General features: G+C 42.9%; 1 protein-coding gene across 3 annotated transcripts in view; it reads right to left on the bottom strand.

Annotated features, from left to right (window-relative positions):
- Positions 1-20,186, bottom strand: part of LOC118573820 (integrator complex subunit 6-like) — a 55,468-nt gene extending 35,282 nt beyond the window's left edge. For all 3 annotated transcript variants that reach the window (XR_004943678.1, XM_036174224.1, XM_036174225.1), the window contains exons 1-2: positions 19,704-20,186; positions 19,496-19,573 (exon numbers count right to left, since the gene is read on the bottom strand). Coding sequence is in view for 2 of the 3 variants with exons in the window: in XM_036174224.1 (XP_036030117.1) it covers positions 19,496-19,573; positions 19,704-19,814 (189 nt within the window). In the remaining variant the exon portion in view is untranslated. The remainder of the gene's footprint in view (positions 1-19,495; positions 19,574-19,703) is intronic.
- Positions 20,187-21,666: the final 1,480 nt, after the last annotated feature.

Raw genomic sequence — 21,666 nt, 5'->3', positions numbered from 1 at the left:
ACACACATAGGAACTTTTTGTGTGTTGAGGACAGAACCTAGGGATCTCCACATGCTGGGCAAGGAATCTACCAGAGTTACACATGAGGTTTTGAGGGTATAGACTCCTCTCCCAAGTAATACAAAATCTCACTATTTATTTTATACTGATTATATTAAAATGATACTCTCTGAGACATGTTCAGTTAAAACAAACTAATAAAGGGCTGGAGAAATGACTCACTGGCTAGGAGCACACCCTGCTTTTGTGGAAGACACTAGTTGGATTCCAATACCCATGTGGGGTGGCTCACAACCACCTGTAACTCGAGTTCCACAGGAATCGCACTCCTCTGACTTCTGAAGGCATATGGACTCCCATGCACATACCCAGATATAGACACACATATATGTAATTAAAGAACAAAATCTCATAGGGTGGTGGTGGCGCACGCCTTTAATCCCAGCACTCGGGAGGCAGAGCCAGGCGGATCTCTGTGAGTTTGAGGCCAGCCTGGGCTACAGAGTGAGTTCCAGGACAGGCTCCAAAAGCTACACTGAGAAACTCTGACTCAAAAAAGAATAGGGGTTGGGGATTTAGCTCAGTGGTAGAGCACTTGCCTAGCAAGCACAAGGCCCTGGGTTTGGTCCTCAGCTCTGAGGGAAAAAAATAATAAAAACATAAAAAAGAAATAAATCTTTAAAAGATGTCCTAGCAAACATAGTAGGACATAGTCCATGTAAACTCCTGTTCTTTCTGTGTCAGCCTCCCAAGTGTTAAGACCAAATGTTAAGTGCCACCGCAAAGGGTATTTTTTAAATGTTGCTACTTGACTATTTTCAATTGTATATGGCAGGCATTGTATTATTATTCTTTTAATCACTGATGATCTGCTAGGGACATGGAGGTCAGACATGAGGGCTGGCCTTTGAGAGGACAGACAATGGAGTCATTACAGACTTCAGGGCCATGGGAAACAAGATAAAACAATGCCTCTGAAGGACCAGTCTGGTAGCAACAACCAAAACAGACCAGAGGAAGGAAAAATGCAAGTCAGAAAAAGAAATTATATAGTAATCCAGGCTTGGCGCAATCAGTGCCAGAATCGCGACAGGATAGAGGCAGAGTAAACTGAAAAACATCTGAAATGCACAAGTTATGACTTGGTAATAGAGGGCAGGTCTAAAAGGAGAAAGTAAGATGATGACAATATTTGTAGTCTGGGAGATCTAGAGAAGGAAGGTTAGAGCAAAGAAGTAACCTGGGATGAGTTGTCCTCGCAGGTCAAGTTTTCAAAGTATCTCAGAAAGGATTATGGTGAATAATGGCAGACAATATTTACCAGTCTTTATACACTAGGAATTCACATATGCAAAGTGTAGAGTAGATATATATTATTCTTATCTTAGCATCAGAACATACAGAAGGGCGGTCCAATTATTATATCCCTTTTCTAGATGAATACACTGAGGTTCATCAAGGCTAAGCCAGGATTTGAAGCAAGCCAGCCTAACCTTAGACCATCCCCCTCCCATTTAAACCACTACACTACATACTCCTCCACACATTCTCTAAGTGACCTCCTAGACAAGTTCTGTTAGATTACTAAATTCAAGGTTAGTAGAGTTTTCACATTGCATTTTACCAGTCTGTTTTCCCTGAGGGCTAAGCACAGAACACTTGGGGGTGGGGGCAGTAAATTCAAAACTATATGACCCTCATCTAGCCCTGGCTGTCACTGACTAACCTGGCATGGTCCAGAATAAGTGTCTGGGGCACTGTTTCTTCATCCAATAAATAAAAGGGCTATAAAACCAATGCTAAACCAGGCATGATAGTACACGCCTTTAACCCCAGCCCTCGAGAGGAAGAGACAGGCAGTGAGTTTGAAGACAGCCTGGTCTACACAGAGAATTCCAGGCTAGCCAGGGCTACACAATGAGACCCTGTCTTAAATAAAAACAAACAAACAAACAAACAAACAACATCCCTTCTGATTTTCATATCCCGTAATTCCACACCCCATAACAATTCTTATCTAAGCATTTATTTACCCTATAATTCCATGTCTTATAAGAATCATGTAAGTAAAACTGACCTACAGAAGGAAAATATCTGCTGCCTTATAAAATACGTTAATTTAGGCCTGATTGAAATTTGCATAGCCCACTCAATCAATATCTTTTCACATCAATGGAAAAACACAGGACTTTCTGTATCTCAGTGACCTCAGTTCTGTTCCCAGCTCTGCCTGACTGTCCACTAACCACTTATTCTCAGTTATGCCTCTGCACAGTAGAGAGACTGTCCTCAGAGGTGGGAAGCCTAAAGAGGCTTCTCACTGCCATCACCTCTGCCTTCTAATCCAACTACTGGGTTTAGGACCAGGCAGCCAGCACTGTCTCTCCCAGACTATGGCTAAAGCTCCTTGAACTGCTTGCTTTGTTCTCTGACATGTAAAACTTATGAGGTAGGCTCTCGCCCTAAGCGGACCAACAAGGGAGTGTATCAGTATGTAATATCTAAAAACTCTTCAAGATCGTGCATCTACATTGGATTCTTAGCCTAGCCTTCCTCAGGAATAAAGGTGCTACTTAGAACTCTGAGCTGACTGTCATGGCTGATGCTAGTAATCCCTGCACTTGGGAAGGCTGAGGCAGGAGGACAGTGAGTTGGAGGCTAGCCAGATTCTGTCTAAAAACAACAACAAAGGGACTCGCTGGTTTTTGTGTCTATTTCTCCACTGGCCTCAAATGGAGGAGGAAAAAGAAGTATTTATCACCCCACTCCCCACCCTCAAATCTCAGCATCCTGAACTTCATCCCATTTCCCAGAGACTACTTCTCTAATGTAGGGAGTTTTTAAACTAGAAGAACTCTGCCCTCTATTAAACCTTGCCAGAAGTATAAACAAGTAAAGGAGCTAGAAGATCAACTGTGCTTGAAGGGGAGGGAAGTGGGAGTGGTATTAGAGCCCTTTCTGAACGCTTCTGCTCTATCTCTAAAGGTCATTTGTAATCCTTTTCCAAAATATCAGTGACCTTGCTTGACTTAGCATAATTCATAAGTTTAATAAACACAGTGTTAACATTCCCATTCAAAGTAATGCATAAAGATAGGTCAGCTACACTTAAACGTCCACGTAGGAAGCGTCCCTTACAGACTGTATGTAAACTGAGTATTTATAAAGAGAAAAAGAGATTAAGATTTTCTAGTATGGTTAGCTATCGAAAGATAGCAGCAGATCTTCAAAGAGAAAAAAAACTCCTTACATGTTACAGTTCTCTCACACAGCAGGCCGTGACCTTCTCTCTGGAATAGCATAACTTCCAATGTCCCCAACTTAGTGCTGGGCCACTGCACTGACTCATTTTGGGGGCACATTTGCTCCTCAACCCATCTTGACATTGTCCTGACAGTCTAGCCCAAGTCATCCCAGCTGAGGAGAGCCCTTCAGAGCGACTGAATAAGGACTGAATAACGAGGGCTGCTGTTTACATCAGGGAGACAATACATGCTGCTCCCCTCCTCAAGCACATTTTGTTTTGCACGAAAGAAAGTGAAATCAGCCTGATAGTATTTGTTCTTCATAAGCCCATGCTAAAGAGCTATTCTAGACTTTGTGCTTCTTTGTAGATGGTTACAAACTAGATGATTAACGGATTTGAGTATTTTCCCAGATGTCCCAAGTTAAAGCCAAGGAGTCTAAATATAGCAGGGCCATCAATTCTCTTGTTGAAAGATAAACAATTTTCCTTTTTCCATCTGCTCTCCATAAGTTTAGGGAAAGCTGCTCTGCAGGAACCCAGACAATTGGAATAAATCAATCTCCACAGTAGTTTTTAGCCAATTTCCTTTCTTCTTCAATTTGACATTGAATCATCTTTGTTAACATGAACTGTTTCTGTGTCAGTAAACTGATGAGTAAGACAGAATGATGTAAAAAAAAAAAACAAAAAACTAATATGCCCAGCTTTTCCAATCAACCTTGTCTCTCCAGAAAACAAATGGCTTTTCTCTTGGTCCCTCCTCTTAGCGTTATGCCAAATATTCAGGCAACTTAAAATGTTCAGTGCCAAGAATTTTCTCCTCACCATTAAAATGGATTCCAATTCTTCAATTTTCCACCCACCTCCCACTTTGGAGGCTTGTTTTGGTTTGTTGGTTTGGGGTTTTCAAAGACATTTTTTAAAAATTGATTTGTTTGATCTTATGCATATGTTTTGCCTGCTTATGTGTACAGGTACCATACACACACCTGGTGGCCAGGGAGGCCAGAAGAAGGTATCAGATCCCCTAGAACTGGAGTTACAATGGTGTAAACTGCCATGTGGGTGCTGGGAACTGAACTCTGGTCCTCTGCAAGGGCAGCCAGTGCTCTTAAATTGCTGAGCCACCTCTCCAGCCCCACCTTTAGCTTTTCATTTCTTTTGAGGCAGGGTCTCATCCTATAGCCCAAACTGCCCTGGAACTCAATATATAGACTAGGCTGATCTTAAACTCTTGACAGTCCTCCTGCCTCAGCTTCTGAAGTACAGGATTTTATAGACAGACCCAGGTCTGTTTAGACTCCAATCTCTATATAGGAGATGCATCAATAACAGAACATTGTGACAGCTAAAATCACTAACATGTCCATTGAAAGTGTTTTTATCTAAGCTACCTGTGAAAGGAGGAGGCCCACATCGTCCATTAACAAGAATGTAACTGTTGCTTTGTGTACCTCCTCCTAAGACTCTCTTCTTACATGTTGCTCTGTCACCCTCTATGGCTCATTAGTTCCTCAACACTGACCTATTTAACTTGCTTTCCTTTGTGAAGCTTTTCATAGTTTTTTCTTATTTTATTTCATTGAGACATAGCCCTGGCTGGCCTGGAACCTGTTATGTACAAGAGGCTAGCCTCAAAGTAACAGAGAAGCAGCCTTTGGCTTTTGCATTTGACTCAAGGTACTAACACTTTTAGGAGGCCAAAGGGTGCATTTGGTTAGTGTTTGATTAGTATAGCTCTTTCTTACAACACACTTGTTTAAAGACTGCGCAGTTCTCTTGGATTCCTTTTTGTTTGAGTTATTTCTTGACAGCTCCTGTGTCCTGAACTCACTAAAATGTGCAAAGTCCATTCTAATTCACTAAATGACTTCTCTGCTCGAGAACACTCATTTTGTGGGTCTGACTACTGATGTCCATCCATGTGCTTCAGACAAGACAAAAAGAAAAAACTCAGGCGGTGATGGCACATGCCTTTAATCCCAGCACTCAGGAGGCAGAGGCAGGCAGATCTCTGTGAGTTCTTGGCCACCCTGGTCTACAAAGTGAGTTCCAGAACAGCCAGGACTGTTACATAGAGAAACCCTATCTCAGAAAAAAAAAAAGAGGGATTTGAATTTGGTTCCCAGCACTCACATCAGGCAGCTTATAATCACTTGCAACTCCAGCTCCTACGGATCGAACACCTTCTCTTGACCTCTGTGGGCATCTGCACTTACACACACATACATACACACATACAAATAAATCAATATGTTTTAATAGCTACTGTGCAGATTGCGTGCACTTTTGTTTCAATATTGGCATTAATATGAGACCTTTTTCCAAGGAGTCCCACTACATAACTCAGGCTAGCTTCAAACTCTCAATCTGTATGCCTTAGCATTCTGACTGCTAGGAATTCAATTATATGACATCCAGCCCAGCTACAGTGAGACATTTTTATGGGCACATATACATAATAAAAATTCACACTAATGGCCTAAGGAAAAACACACCTGGTTAGGAATGAGACTAAGCAATGCAAACACAACAAAACAGCAGCCCATAACAGAATGGTCATTTACAATGTTCTAATATTACACAGCATCTCTTCCCAATAGACCAATCCTTTTTTAAAACTATCTCAAAAAATTGTGAGCTGATTTGCACAAAATAAAAGTAACACTTATTCGTTGTTGAAAATCTACACATAAGAAGAAAACTACTCTGTTCATTCAACCTCACCACCTGGATTCTGAAGGAATTGTTGAAAGGAATTGTGTGAAAACCAAACTTTGTAGCAGCAAACAGAAACTGTGTAATTGGGGTGCCACTTCCCAACTTAAACAAGCGTGCAGTGGAACGCGTTAAGCACACCAAGGAGCTATTTTCTGGAACTTCAAGTAATTTCTAAATCACCTTGAATTCCAATCCTCAATTATTCTATTTCCTGCCTATTAGTCCTACAATTTTCTCCCACCCCTTTTCAGGCAGGAACCATGGAAATAATCCAGTCTGATCCTTTCATTTAACAGATGAGGAAACTGACACCATAAAAGGTTAAGTGGCTTGCCCAGGGGTCATGGGTGTAATTAGTAGCAGACTCATGTTAAAAACCTAGGTCTCCTGCCTTCCAGCCCAGCAATGTTCACACAACTAAAATGGCACAACCTGCAGGAAATCATAGCTGTGGAAAGTGTTGTTTTGCAGACAGGATGTACTGTGTCCAGTTTTTGACACTTGTTTCATGTAAAGATACCTAGGTACTGAGTCTTTTTTAACATATAACTTAAAAGCATCACTTTGAGATGAAGTTTACACAGGGCACAGTGGCACATGCCTTTAAGTCTAGCACTTTGGTGTTTTTTTTTTTGTTGTTTGTTTGTTTGTTTTTTTGAGCTGAGAATCGAACCCAGGGCATTGCGCTTGCTAGGTGAGCACTCTACCACTGAGCTAAATCCCCAACCCCAAGTCTAGCACTTTGGAAGCAGCGGCAGGTGGATGGAGATCTCTGAGTTCAAGGCCAGTCTGATCTACATAGCAAGCTCCAGGACAGCAAGGGCTACAGAGAGACCTTGGCTCAAAAACAATTTAGTTTACCTGTGGAAAATTTCATGAAAATGAAAGCTCTGCTTTGTGCATCACTGACATTCTTGTCTGAGAAATAAAGCAGAAGGGATTCCTTACTTTCCAATGCCATGGCTGAATTAGACGTTTGATACTGTCCCAAGAGTCCCACAGTCTAGTGCCTAGTTATGCAGGCTCTCTTCCATGGAGACAGAAATACAGAGACTGGGGTTTCTCACTAAACAAATGTGCTTCTAGGCAACTCCAGGCCAATTTAAACCAAACCATCTTGGTCTGGTTCAGGCTAATAAACCACTAAAGGTCATACTCCATCCCCTCCCCACCCCTTCTGCAGCCTCTCATCATTATAACAGCAGTTTAAAAGCACCTTCTGTCATATCATCCCCTTCAAGTCACACCCTTAATGGGATACTTTCAGTTCACTTCCTCCCCTCTCCCTCCCCCACCCCAGGCCTCCGGCTGCTTGGCTGTGGATCTCTAGTTCCTTTGTTACTGAGGTTCTAAGAGTTGTGAACAGAGTGGAGGGTCACACTCAGCAGGTAAAAGAGACAGGACTTGCTGCGTGTTAGGCCAGAAATGATGAGGTCTAAATTTATAGGCAGACACATGGAGCACTTCGCAGAGAGCTCTAAAAACCCAAGAAAGTTGGACTTGGCCCCGTAGGCACGGAGAGTCTTTGAAGGTTCATGGGGAGGGTGATAGGATGAAATGAAATTTTAAAGAGAGCTAACATTCAGTTTGAGTGGAGAGTAGGAACATGGGAGGCTCCCGGAAGACCAATTAGAAGGTTTGTATAATGTTCAAAGCATTAAAACATTGACGGCTTGGACCGAGTTGAAGATAGGGGTGTGGGAGACATTTCAGAGGAATGCTATCCAGGTCCTGGAAAAAAGGTGGAAAGGCATAATCAAAGCTGCAAAGCTGCATCGTGGTTTGCTTTCAATCCTAAGTGACTAAAAGAGGGGCTATAGAAGGTTTTAGATCTGTGATGTCCTACCTGTGGCTGAGGACATCCTATAGTCAGCTGAGCTACCTGAGTGAAAAACACAAAGCGAGGAAGCATCCATACAAGAGAATATCTGAAACCACGAAAGGAACAGGGTGCATTCAGTCATCAAAGGAAAAACTTAAGAGACAGGACAAGGATGGTAAGACAGAAAAGCAGGGAAGCAGAATAGAGGAAGTGACAAGTTTCTAGAAGGAAGAGGTAGTTACTTTCAAATTTAGCTAAGGGCAAGGAGAAGAAACATTAGTAAACTCCTTGCAAAGTCCTGCAGAATTCCAAGGTATTCCTTTTTAAATTTTGTATTTGTTATTATTGTGCATGTGTGTATTGGGTGTGTGAGGCCATGTGACACGGAGCAAATGTGAAGTCAGTTCCTTCCTTCCACCTTGAGTGGCTTCTGAGGGTCATACTCAGGTTGTTGCCACGCCTGTGCGGTCAGTGCTTTTACCCATTGCATCAGCTCTGCCCAAAAAGCAGTCCTAAAGCAAAGAAACCCTAAGGCTTTCATAAACCATATTCTCTCATAGTTGTATTCCTTGGCTTCACAGATAAAACTGATGAGTTGTTTTTGCTCAACAACATTCAAGTCCTAGCCTTTGGCTTTGGTACTAAATTTACCAGATTATTCAGGCCAAGAGGCAGGGCATAAGTAATTAGAGCAGCACTTCTCAGCCTTCCTAACACTGTGACCCTTACTACAGTTCCTCGTGCTGTGGTGACTCCCAGCCATAACATTATTTCATTGCTACTTCATAACTGTCATTTGGCTACTGCTATGAATTGTAATATAAATATCTGATATGCAGGATATCTGATGAGGGATCAAGACCCACATGTTGAAAATTGCTGAATTGAAGAGTGGCAAGTAGTAATGAATTGAAGAATCAGAAAGTATACAAAGCTCTACCTTTTCCTGTCAGCATGTGGCACAGTACCACAAAAGTCTGCATATAATGTTTTTCCATTCACACCCTCAGTGGTAATTCTGCCAATGTCTCCAGTTCTTTAAAACCCACCTCCAGAAGCCGGGCTGTGGTGGCACACACCTTTAATCCCAGCACTCAGGAGGCAGAGGCAGGCGGATCTCTATGAGTTCAAGGCCAGCCTGGTCTACAAAGTGAGTTCCAGGAAAGGAGCAAAGCCACATAGAGAAACCCTGTCTCGAGAATAAATAAATAAATAAATACATCAATCAATCAATAAATAAATGCCCCACCTCCCCATTCCAGGTCTTCTAAATAAGTAAGAATACTCTCTCTCAACCACACTTTGAGGTGATTGGGAGTTCTGTATGAAATAAGGACCATACCAGCAGAGGAGGCACAGACCAATCTGGAGTCTGGTGCATATAGAGCTTGAAAAAAAAACCTGCTTCAGCAAGGCAGTGGTGGCTTACACCTTTAATCCCAGCACTCACAGAAGCAAATGGATCTCTGTGAGTTCGAGGCTAGCCTGGTCTATAGAGCAAGTTCCAAGACAGGCAGGACTGTTACATAGAGAAACTCTGTCTCAGAAACAAACAAACAAACAAACAAACAAACCCTGCTTCAACTACAAGGTCAGATGAGAAGACATCAAGTGGCCTCTATGGAGGGCACTAAATACTTTTCTTCCCTCACAATAGAAATACCTATCAGGTGATTGGTAAAGCAAAGAAACAGTCATTTCTAGCCATCTCTGAGTAACCAAGAACTACCCTGATGTTTTTGCCAACCTGCTACTGTTTTCACAGGGCCTTCTCAGCCTCCCCAATTGCCAGAATATACATAATATACCCTATCTCAAGTTCCATCCACTCTGTACTGGAATAACTCCACGACTGTGCTAAACAGGGGCCCAACTGTGGGATATCAAAGGCAGAAATGTACAATGATAATCACCTAGAAATAGCCAGCTAAATAATAAAAATAACATTTGCAGCAATAATTTTCCCTTGCTGGGTGATTGCTAAGTTACTGTGCACTATCGTATTAGAAGAGCTTCTGGAATGGAGACATGTTGCTATCAGCTGTGTTTCTTAACCTCTCTGGGCCCCAGATAAACGTCTCTGACTTATCTACTAAGTGGTGATAATAATACCTTTGACATAGGCTGACTGGGGAGATAAACTAAATAAACACTTTATATTCACTGGCAAACTGCCCTGTATATAAGCATTGCTCAATAATTGTCGGCTGCTATTATTAGAAAGCAAGCATTTGACTGTTCATTTTTACAAGAAAGCAGCTACAAGTCAATTCGTATCTGAAATATATGGCATACCATAAGGTCTAGACAACATTTTTGACCATAAAATAGGATTTAGGAGGACCAAAAAAAATTTTTTTAATAGTGCTGGGGCTTCACACACTCAATTACTCTAGCACTATGCCACACTCTAGCCCCTCCCACATCTTTTGCATGTTATTAGCAGGCTTCTCTGTACTTGCATCCTCATAATTACACACTTATTCTTTAAATTGGAGCCTTTATAGTAACAATGCAATCAGATGGCCCTGGAAACCCCAGTAAGAGCTGAATCCCCCAGAAGTAAGACTCCTAGGTGCTTTCCTAACAGGTGGACCCCACCACCATCACAAAGTGTTTCCCTTTAAGGCTTCTGATATCTTCTCATGATAAGACAGGACCGTGTAAGGATCATTAAAATAATTCAAACTCTCTTTTGTTTCTTAGTTTTGCACTATGCTGAGCTGAAAAAATGAACTCTTTATCACACTTTTCCTGGAGAATCTGGTGCCAAGTAGCTAGGGGAATCAAATAAGAGACATAGTAAATACTTTGATATTTTAATAACACTGAAAGCCTGAAATATTTAGTGTCACCAATGAAAACACTTTTTAAGTGAATTCTGAATTATCACAGTTAGATTCATTCATATGTGTACTATGTTATACTTAGCCCAGGAAAAAATTCCAACCCAACCAGTTGGGTCAGCAATTGCATCCAAAAACCTAAGCAACCAAACTAGCTTTCAGTACAGTCAAGAACGGGATGCTTTCGTATTTTGCCCCAGGGCCGAGGGTTATCCAGCCATCAACTCTGAACTATAAGATAACCTTTCATGTATAAATGAGGCCTTTATGATGCTGTTCATTTTTAAACAGGACTCTGAAAGGATCCTCCTTCAGAAACAATTTCCAGGGCCTGCACATCAGAAATCACCTTCAGAAAAAGGACAGAGTAACATTGCTCATGGAAATGCAGTGCAAGTCATGGATGTAACTTTATATTTCCAAGCAACCATGTTTAAAAAATATAAAAGCTAGAAATGGCAGTATGTGCCTATAGTTCAGCGTATAAAGAGGTAGTTAGCAGCAGGAAAAATCACTTGATCCCAGGGGTTCGAGGCCATCCTGAGCAACACGGTAAGACCCCCCCCCCACACACACACCAAAAAAGAAAAAAATAACTGAATTATTATGCAATTTATTTAACAGAATAGAACAAAAATGTATTTTGCATTGTTCTGCACACTTGTAAACCATCCACTTCTGAAGTGCTCAACAATCACACATGGCTTGTGGATGCCAAACGGTAGAGAAATATAAAATCTAGGGCCACTGACATGGGTCAGTGCTTGTTCCTAGCCTGACCACCTCAGTCCTATCCCTGGTTTCACACAGTGGAAGGAGAGAACCGACATTCTCTGCCGTCCACACAAGCACCAGAGTAGCGCGTGCAGATGAGCACAGATAGACGCAACAATAGTAACTGTAAAAAGTATGAATGACTGGCATACTTGAAAAAGACATGCCAACCGCCCCTGCCATCTCAGCCCCTTGCTGTCTCCACAGGAGCCTCTTTCACAGCCTCACCCAGCACTGGCAGTGCCAAGCCCTGACAGAGAGTGGAGACGGTGTGTTTTTTTTCTCTCTTTCTTTCTTTTTTTTTTGGAGCCGAGGATCAAACCCAGGGCCTTGCACTTGCTAGGCAAGTGCTCTACCATTGAGCTAAATCCTCAACCCCAGACGATGTGTTTTTAACAACTCAGGCTGGGAACCCTAACCCATTTACCAACAGAAACAAGAATAAACACAATATTTCTATGGCCTAGTGACCTCTATGGGTTCAAAAGGCTTTCCTGAGGAGGAAGCTCTGGAAAGTCAATCATTACTTGCAAGCTTGTATTCAAGAGGTAATTATACGAGGCTTCCAACATCTATCCATGGGGTTGGACTAGATCTCACATGCACGCTCTCTCTAAAGTAACAGGAGCCTCTTGTTTAAGGATCTAAATTAAAGGAGTTAAGTTTTCTTTATTCAGATCCCACCCCCACCCACATAGATGCCCCTTCAGCCCGGTCCTTCCCTAGAAAGCACATTTCTCCCCCAAGACATAGAACAGCTGCCTTGTTTGGTCACTGTGAAACGAAGGAGCCTGTGTTCCCAGCAGTTCATATTCTCTTCCAGAAGCAAAGGCAAACTGAAAAGGAAAATATTTGCCTTCTCTTTACCTGCACCTGGCCTTCTCCATCCCCAACCCCAGTGCCAAGACCAAATCCCAAGTAGCCGGCACTAATTAAAAAGCGAGCAACTTCAACGAAACCTTCTGTGTTACTTCACAACCTCTCCACTTCCTCTCCACCCTGGCCCACTTCAACAAACACTGGGAAATAATAAGCAAACAGATGCAGACGACAAGCCCTGCCCCATTTCTCTTCCAATTCACTTCAGATGCCTTCTTCTCGGAAGAAATATACAAACTGTAGCATGTCAGTTTCAAAGCTCTCAGGCTTCTTCTGTCTGAACTAGTCACAATTCTGATCAGACAACCTGAGTTCTCAGTCCTTCACCTCCGATCCTTTGGTTGAGTCCACTACTCTATGATTCCCATTCTCCCCTTGAGCTGGGTGTTTCTTGGTACTACCCTAAGTCTCTATAACAAAGCCTGGTGCACAAAGGTTGTTCAATAAATATAAACGCATGCCTAGACTGCAGAAGTGGGGAAGCACTGTCAGACCACCCTTGGGAAGCACCATTTTGATCATATCACTGCAGTGATAAAAGTTGCATTTCCCTGCAAGAAAGAGGGACTGCAGGCGGTGAAGGGAAATTAAAATTGTTAATGGTGATTACTATCTGGAGAGAAATCTTGAAAATGGGAGTGAGGGTAGGAATGGGGGTAAGCTTTTGTGTATACACAGTGCCAAAAAATTTTTTTCCTTTTGAGTACCTAAGATGTAGGCACTCTCTAGTACTAGAGGTACAAGTATCCCTATGTTCAAAAACATGCCTTTAAAATGTTTGCATTAGGGAAGTCAAGATGAACACTAACATATTCAACATGCTAGGAGCTGTGGATGTATCTCAGCAGTAAAATGCTTGCCTAGCACGCATGAAGCCTTGGATTCTACCTCCAAAAAAACAACAGTAACAATACACATACACACACACACACACACACACACACACACACACACACACACACACAGAGGGAGAGAGAGAGAGAGAGAGAGAGAGAGAGAGAGAGAGAGAGAGAGAGAGATGTAGAAGTGGGACTATGGAGAAAGTATTAAGGGATCAGTGTTAAGAACTCACAAGGGAATTTGTTACAGTGCTTGGAGTGGATGGAAGTGGGAAAGAGAAGACAGATCACTTCGGAGAATACAATGAAGGGGGGAAGTTGACTGGGTGTGGTGGCACACGTGCCTTTAATTCCAGCACTCAGGAGGCTGAAGATAGAGAAAAAACCAGAGCCCAACATGGTGGCACATGCCTGTCATGTCAGCACTCAGGAGCCTGAGGCAGGAGGACTGCTCCAAATTCAAAGTCAGTCTGGGCTACCTAGTGATACCTGGATCAGACGAAGCAAAGTCAACTGAAATCTGTCCAAGTTACAGAGAATGACATAGACAATGACACAGAAGAGCTACAATGGGTTTGGAGATGAGGGCTTCATTTCTCCTGATGATTGGAGCCTGGCTTCATGTGGAAAGAAGAAAAATGGAGAGACACTGTTGGAAAAGTAACACCGGTCCACATCAAGGCCATCACTAGTGTCTAGGCCAAGGTGTATGGATTTTCTTCTGACATCTAATGAAGTATCCTGAAGGATTTTAAAATTTTTCTCATTTTAAAATTTTCATTTGTTTTTTGGAGACAATATCTCACTCTATAGGCCAGGCTAGCTTGGAATTCACTATGCAAGAACTAAGAACTCATGTCAATTCTGCATCAGCCTTCCAAGTGCTGGCATCATAGGAGTATGCCACCATTCTGGGCTTGGTTTGGTTTTGAAGACAAGGTATCAATATGCAGGCCAGGCTGTGATTACAAGCATGAACCACCATGCCCAGTGCCTGCAGGATTTTTCATAGGAGAATGACTTTTGTTTTCTTTAAAGACCAACAAACTTAGCAATGAAGGGGGAAAATGACTGACTGGAGGACAAGACTAGCTACCAACTGAATGCCAGCTACAACACTGGCCCAGGAGAGAAGCAACAAATGTAACACTTACTAAATGGATACAAGAAAGGCTTGGGATACAATATAGACGGATTTCTACAATGTCATCAGTTTTCTCCTATATCTCTTCCGGCTGATGCCTAATCTGAACACTGAATTTACAAAACAGACCTTTGCCAGAGATTTAGGCTCTACAGTTAAGTCTCTCTTTCTGTTTTTGTTTCACAATAACTATTGTCAAATGTTTCACATAGCTAGTGTGGAAGGAAAGCCAAAAATCAAGCTAGGCATGGTGGTGCATACTGTTAATCTCAGCACTCGAGAGAAAAAGGCAGGCTGATCTCGTTCAAAGACAGCCTGGTCTACATAAAGAGTTTCAAGATAGCCAGGGCAACCTAGAGGGACCTTGTCTAAAAGGGGAGGTGCAAACAAAATCATGGGGAAAACAATCACTAAAGTGAATGTGCTGCTTTTGAGCATTTGGGGATTTTGAGTTTTAAAAGTGTCTTGCATTGCCTAACATGGCTCTCACAGCTTATGTTGCTACTATTTTACCCCAAAACATTTCTACAGTCTCAGCCATAATAGAAGACCCTCTTAAAAGATGCTCCTTTAAGCCAGGCAGTGGTGGCGCACGCCTTTAATCCCAGCACGCGGGAGGCAGAGCCAGGCAGATCTCTGTGAGTTCGAGGCCAGCCTGGGCTACCAAGGGAGTTCCAGGAAAGGCACAAAGCTACACAGGGAAACCCTGTCTCAAAAAACAAAAAACAAAACAAAACAAAAAAAGATGCTCCTTTACCCAGGCAGTGGTAGCACATGTCTTTAATCCCAGCACTTGGGAGGCAGAGGCAGATGGGGCAGAGGCAGGTGGATCTCCAAGTTTAAGACCAGCCTGATCTACAGATCTAGTTCCAAGACAGCTAGGACTTTACAGAGAAACCCTGTATTGAACCCCCCCCCCAAAAAAAAAAAAACGAGTTGCTCCTGTAATACCCTAATTAAAATTCTAATCAATGTCTGCTACATGTATCATTATTTAAAACCTTAGGTTTATTTCCTCAGTCTATAGGCCGGAATTCTTCCTCTTTCTGGCTCATTTTGACAAAGGCATGTAGATACCCATAAGCAAAAGTAGCTACACAATGTGAAAAAGCAATATCCAAGAGAATCACTCACTTTTTCAGTTTACTACTTTACAGGGTAGGATATTTCTTTGAAACCTTATCTCTTCTTATTTATAACATACTTCTGACCACTATTTATACACATGTTTCAACTATTTCTAGAAAGATGATTCTGTATTATGTTAAAAATTAAATAAATAAAATAATTAATAATTAAACAAAAATAATTTTAATGAAGTGGTTTCAAATACGAAATTATTTTGAATACTTTTACTGGAGAGCGCTCAGGCTAATGACTTACTTTCTTCTGAAAAGTCTGCCTCTCCCAGTTACAGAATAAAGGGAAATTATGATTCATAACAAAACAAAACATATAAGGCAGCAGAATCTCAGGCAAGACCATTAAGAACTATGCCACAAAACCCCTCACACAATATTTTTAAAGGCCTGCACTATATTCATCTTCTAAGGATACATCAGAAATTATAAAATACTAAAAAAGGGTATATTAACAATATATATATATTAATACTTGTAACACAACATATGAAACATGTTTACAAAGCAACACTAACACAGGTTTAACACACAGTATTTGCATTTCTTATGTGGTCCCTAAATCAAGCTTAATTCCACCCATACCCAGAGTGCTGCAAGGATCAGGTATGACTGATATTAAAAGAGTAGACAGCTATGTGCCAAGAGGTATGTAGTGCAAAGTTACCAATTATTTGGTGAAATACTATATTTACACACTCAACAGCATACATTAGCGAAAAATTTCTATTGCAGTAACTTCTTCCAAGATTTATTGTCAAAGCTTGTAAGTGGATATACTGAGAAGAGTTGCATGCCTGTTAAAAAGAAATCGTCCAAGCAAATGCAACTCATGCCTATTACAGTTGCAAGAGCAGAGGACCTCCTAGCAGAATAAAATGCATTTGGAAGCGTTTGGAGCTGGACATAGTCCAGACTTGAGAAGTGAACCGTTACACTGTTTCTGCAGCCTCAGAGAAAGTGCAAATGACACTTACTTTATTTACTTATTCCGCAGAACAATTTGCTACCAATAAAACGCTGCCAAACCTTCACTTTGCTGGAAGGACCTGGGCCCCTTCACTACAAACAGTGAAGTGTCAAGTAGAAACCAGGGTGCCTCCTGACAATCAAAGCAGGACCTGTTAGATAGCATGTGTGAGAGAGAGCAGACCCACAAGGCTCCCAGCCATAGCAAGTGAAAATCTATCCGGAACTTATGAAAAATATCATCAGATGCTCCAAAACTTCCAAATTTCCAAGCAAGCTACAACCTCAAAAAGCAAAAGAACAAAGTTATTACAGGCAGAGGAGAAAGTTGGGCTAGGCAGAAGGTAATATCCAAAAGAGAAATTCAGAAAATTCTTACCTAAATATGGTCTATCAATAAGAATATTGGTAAAGGACAAGAGTATTATCAGGTTCTTAACCTTTCCTTTTATGGATTAAATGAGAACTGAAAAGGCTTAGGAAGGCATAAAGACTAAGATGAAGTGATTAATAATTAAACATAGTATACAAAGTATCTTCTCACATTTGATCTACAGGAGAAAAAAATCAAAGGTAGACTGCTTCTTGTTTAAGGGGGAGATGTAAAGCAGTAGGATGAAAAGAGCTAAAATGAAATTTAAACTAAAATAACATTGAACATTTTCTTCTGTTCCATACAAATACTGAGTGCTTTGTAAACAAGTGGCTAAGACACACAGCCATTAAAAAGTACGTGGCAACTCAGGGTAATTCACTGAATGAAATAAGTAGGAAAGGCACAGTATAACTAAGCACACTGGCTGGGAATGCAGCTCAGTGGCAGAACACTTGCCTAGCATTCAGGAGGGCCTGACTTGTATCCCAGGACTGAAAAAAATAGTAGGATCCATGGGATTCTAATAGTGGACTTAAAGATGGAATAGTGGCTGTTAAAGTGGGCAAAACATTTTATTCCTTCCAAGGGAAAAGATTTTGCAAATTGTCATTTAATTCTTTTCTTTTCTTCTCTTCTCTCTCTCTCTCTCTCTCTCTCTCTCTTTTTCTTTCTTTCTTTCTTTTTCTTTTTTTTTTTGAGAAAGTGTCTCAATATATAATCCTGGCTGGCCTAGAACTTCCTGTGTAGACCAGGCTGGCCTCAAACTCATAGAGATTGGTCTCCCTCTGCCTTCTGAGTTCTGGGATTAAAGGCGTGCAATACCATGACAGGCTGTCATGTAATTCCAATAACTCAAAAAACTATTTTAGGAACTGTTATCAGTCCTCACAAAATGCTCAGTAAGTTGTACCTTTATAGAAAAAGATACATACACTGTTTTTGTACATAGTCTTCCACTGCTACAAATTACTGAGTATATCTCCAAATAGCCATACTACAAATGGTAGGCTCTCACTGCTGTTATTAATAGTCAAAAGATGTAAACACTTGGACTTTGGATCTTATTTGATTTTTCTATGGTGAGGATAGAAAGTTTTCAAGGCTTCATATTTGTAAGTGCTCCATCACTAAAAGTTAGGTCTCCAGCCCTATACTTGCAATTATTGTAGCCCAGGCTGGCCCGGAAAACTACCATTTTCTGAAAACATATGACTAGTAGCTCGATTGGGGTGGTGGTGGTAGATAAATAAAAATTGAAAACAAAGTAATGAAACCAGAATGTTAGGAGGAACCTACAAATTAAACTTTTAATCAAAGCTGAGACTTACCAAATAAGTCTCTTCACTTTCATTATGTCTGAAAGAACACCCTGGCTAACTTACTCTGAGAAGTATCTTTCATCAAAACAAATCGCTAAACCAAGGCTTACAACACATCCAGACTGAACCTCCTGTTAATTTACTGAGATGATTTAGACCAGGGGTGGAGGGGGAGTGGGAGAGATGGCCTCAAACTCTCACACTAACAAGTAAAAGACATCGGGGATAATGGTAACAACCTTCTAAAATTTTGAAATACAAGCACGATCCCTATGCAGGATGATTTAACAGTTTGAGTTCCTCTTATCAAGCTACTGCAGGCAAACCAGTTCTTTATCTCTTCACCATGGGAACACCAAAAAACTACCCCACGGAGGCTAAGGGTCAAAAACTGAGAATCAAATCATCGAATTTGACTAGTGCATCTGCTCTGAGTCCAATCGTGCCCTTGGCAAATCCTTATGCAGCTAAGAGCAAACCTAATTTCGGATGCAAATAGGTAGGCCAGCTCCCGAAAAACCTCTAGTCCCTGTTAAACCAGTTCCCTACGAAGATTCTGCGCAGGCACACACACACCCACCCCCCAACCGTCCCCGACACACATTCAGTGGTTGCTTCGCAGGAATTTCCAATGAAACAGCAACAGTCGCTAAGGTAACTGAGAGCGGGCTCAATCTGAGCGCGGAGCAGAAAGGAGCGTTCAGGGTCTGGGAGCTGGGAGCAGCATAGGCGAACCATTTCCAAACGGGTGGGGGCCTGGGGGAGGGCGGGGGTGGGGCTCGGGGGCGGGGTCCAGGGGCTCCAATGCAAAGGAGCAGCTCCAGGAGGCCCGCTCTAGTGCGTCCCTGCGCTGGGCAGGAAGAGGAGGGGAAGATGTGGTGGAGGAGAAGAGGACAGGAGCAGGAGGAGGGAGAGGAAGTCCCGGCAGGGCGGGCCGAGGGATGGAAGGAGGGTCTAGAGGAGGAGCCCGGGCGGCAGGAAAGCCCGCGCTGGGCTAGGAGCACGTTAGGGCGGAGTCCCAGGCGAAGGGGCCGCAGCCTCACCAAGGGCCTTGAGCCCTCCTTCCTCAGCCTCCTCCCCTCCCTCCTTTCCATCTCAGCAGCGCCCTCACCCTGCCTCCGGCTGCCTCATACAAAAGCAAAATGTCCGCCATCTTCCGAGGTGATTGCAGCCGTCGCGCTACACGCTTAGCCCTCCTGTGCCTTTTCTACACGGGCTGCTCATTCTCGGGTCCCTCTCCGCGATCCCCGGCCGCCGCTGACCTCCCTGCTCCTCCTGGCCTTCGGCGCCCCGCACCCAAGCCCGTCCCGCAGGGCGACGCAGGATCGCCACGGGCGGAGGCAAAGGGGATCAGCAGCTCAGGCTGGCGGACGCGCTCGCTCTTCCCGCCCGCTCGCCGCTCCCCCGCTGGCCTGTTTACCTTGATGCAGTACGGAGGCTCATCGTAGGTGACCAGCATGTACCTGTCTCCGCGGCTGGCCGGGTCCCGGGCTCGCAGCTGCGGGGCGAGGATGACGGAGGGATCGCATAGGAAACGAGGGGAAGCGATACACACGTTACAGAAGCACCTCAGTCCAACCCCCCATCCCGCAGGAGCAAGCCCCATCTCTCCTCTCCCCTCCTTTTACCTTCAAGAATAACTCCACAGCGCCTTTGGCAATGTCCAAATAGGAGGTGCCCAGGTCAGTGCGCTGGTTCATGGAGGCGGACGTATCTATGAGGAACAGCAGGATGGGCATCTTCCACTACACCTTTGGTTCTGGTCCCCACTCTCCCGGCCCCTTTGCCCTCGCTGCCACGTATGGCCACCCAAATCCTGAACTATCGCAGAGCCAGGGAGCAAGAAGAAGAGGGGGAGATGGAATGGGATAGATGGGACCGCTCCTGGCCTCCTCTCTCTGCAGCCCCAACTCCTCTCCCGTCAAGAGAACTTGAAAGTGTGAGTGTGTGTAGGTCTCGGGCCGTCCCTCTTCCCCTCTTCTGCCACCACCACTGCCTGCTGCTGCCGCCGCTGCCAGGACTACTGCCTAAGCATCTGTCCACGCTCAGTAGAGCGCTCGCCCCAGACTGAGAGCCCTCTCTGTTCACTGACACAACTTCTGTCTGCTCACCTACCATCAGCACCATGTGACCAGAACCCACGCCATTGGCTGCCAATTATGTTTAATTTGCATATTCATTAGATGACAGGGTAAGGGGAGGGACTTGGGTCAAGCCTAAGAGTTGAAGTTTGAACCCATGCTGGAGGTAAGGGGCTAGAGAGTAAAGAACCTTCTTTAAGCTCAGATTCTCCTTTAAAGGACTGGGAAGCCGTTAGGGTAATTTGTTTGGTCGTTTGGATAGATTTTTCTTTTGTGCTTCAAAGGTAGTGATTCGAAAGGAGGAGGAAATTGAGCAACAGTTGTACAAAACAGATGTTTAGGCAGGCTGCACAGAAAACGTTGTGCTAACTACAATCAATCAATCCTGCCAGTGACTAAGACCAAAACATTTCAGTAGCAGCAAACTTCTTTCCTGGCCATACTTGCTCGAATTCCTCTAGCTTAGTCCCTCCTCCTGATCAGTGTTTATGTGTTGTTATCTTGGTTGTATTCGGCATGTACCTACTTAAAAAGGATACTAGAACTGAAACAGTTCCCTTAAGCTATCTTTTTGTAAAGACAGGCTTTCTCAGGCTTTGAAACATTGACCAACCTGTGATAGATACTTCAACCACTGTTATGAACATTATTTTTAATATAGACGATTGTGGGTAGTGTTAAAGCACATTAGTAGAATGCTTGCCTAGAACATGTGATGCCCTAGGTTTGATTCCCAGCACTGATGTTGATGATGATGCAGAGGATTTCTAGCAATGTGCTATATGTACAAGTTGGAATCTTGGGGTTCGATGAGTGTACAGTTTTAATGAGAAGACCACATACATATTTGCATATGTTTTCTATATTGCTGCAGCCATCCTATTATATGCTCTCTCTCCATATATACACACATATATATGTATATATATATATACATATATATATTATGTTTTCTGAGAAATAAAATTTCAGAAGTGATCCATAATAGTTTATGAACCACAGACAAAAAGTAATGCAGGTAAAAACAGTGTGGGGGCAATTGTCCATGGTCTAGAAGTTCAGGTTTCATGGGCAAAGAACAAGGTGTAAAGGAGGGAATCCAGGTGAGAAGGAATGGGGTGAACAAAAGCCAACCAGAGACCATAATATGCCTGACACATTTCAGGCCGATGTGGTGGACTATAGAGAATTACTGGGGAAATACGGGTGGAAAGACACGGAAAGCCCCCATTTTCATTCTGTTTTCAATATTGGAAAAGGGTCTGGAGACATTACTCACTGGATAGGAGTGCTTACTGCTCTTGCAGAGGACCCGAGTTTGGTTCCCAGAACACACATAAAGTGACTCACAACTACCTGTAAGTCTAGGTCTGGGGAATCCCACACCTTTTCCTGGCCTCCATTGGCACCACACACATGTATACACGCACACGCACACACACACACACACACACACACACACACACACACACACACACCACACACATTCATGTAATTGAAAATAAAAATA

The sequence above is a fragment of the Onychomys torridus genome, chromosome X (genome assembly GCF_903995425.1).
Source record: "Onychomys torridus chromosome X, mOncTor1.1, whole genome shotgun sequence".
NCBI classification, from domain to species: Eukaryota; Metazoa; Chordata; class Mammalia; order Rodentia; family Cricetidae; genus Onychomys; species Onychomys torridus.
The sequence above is the reverse complement of the archived record's forward strand: the minus strand, read 5'-3'. Positions and strand labels throughout refer to the sequence as shown.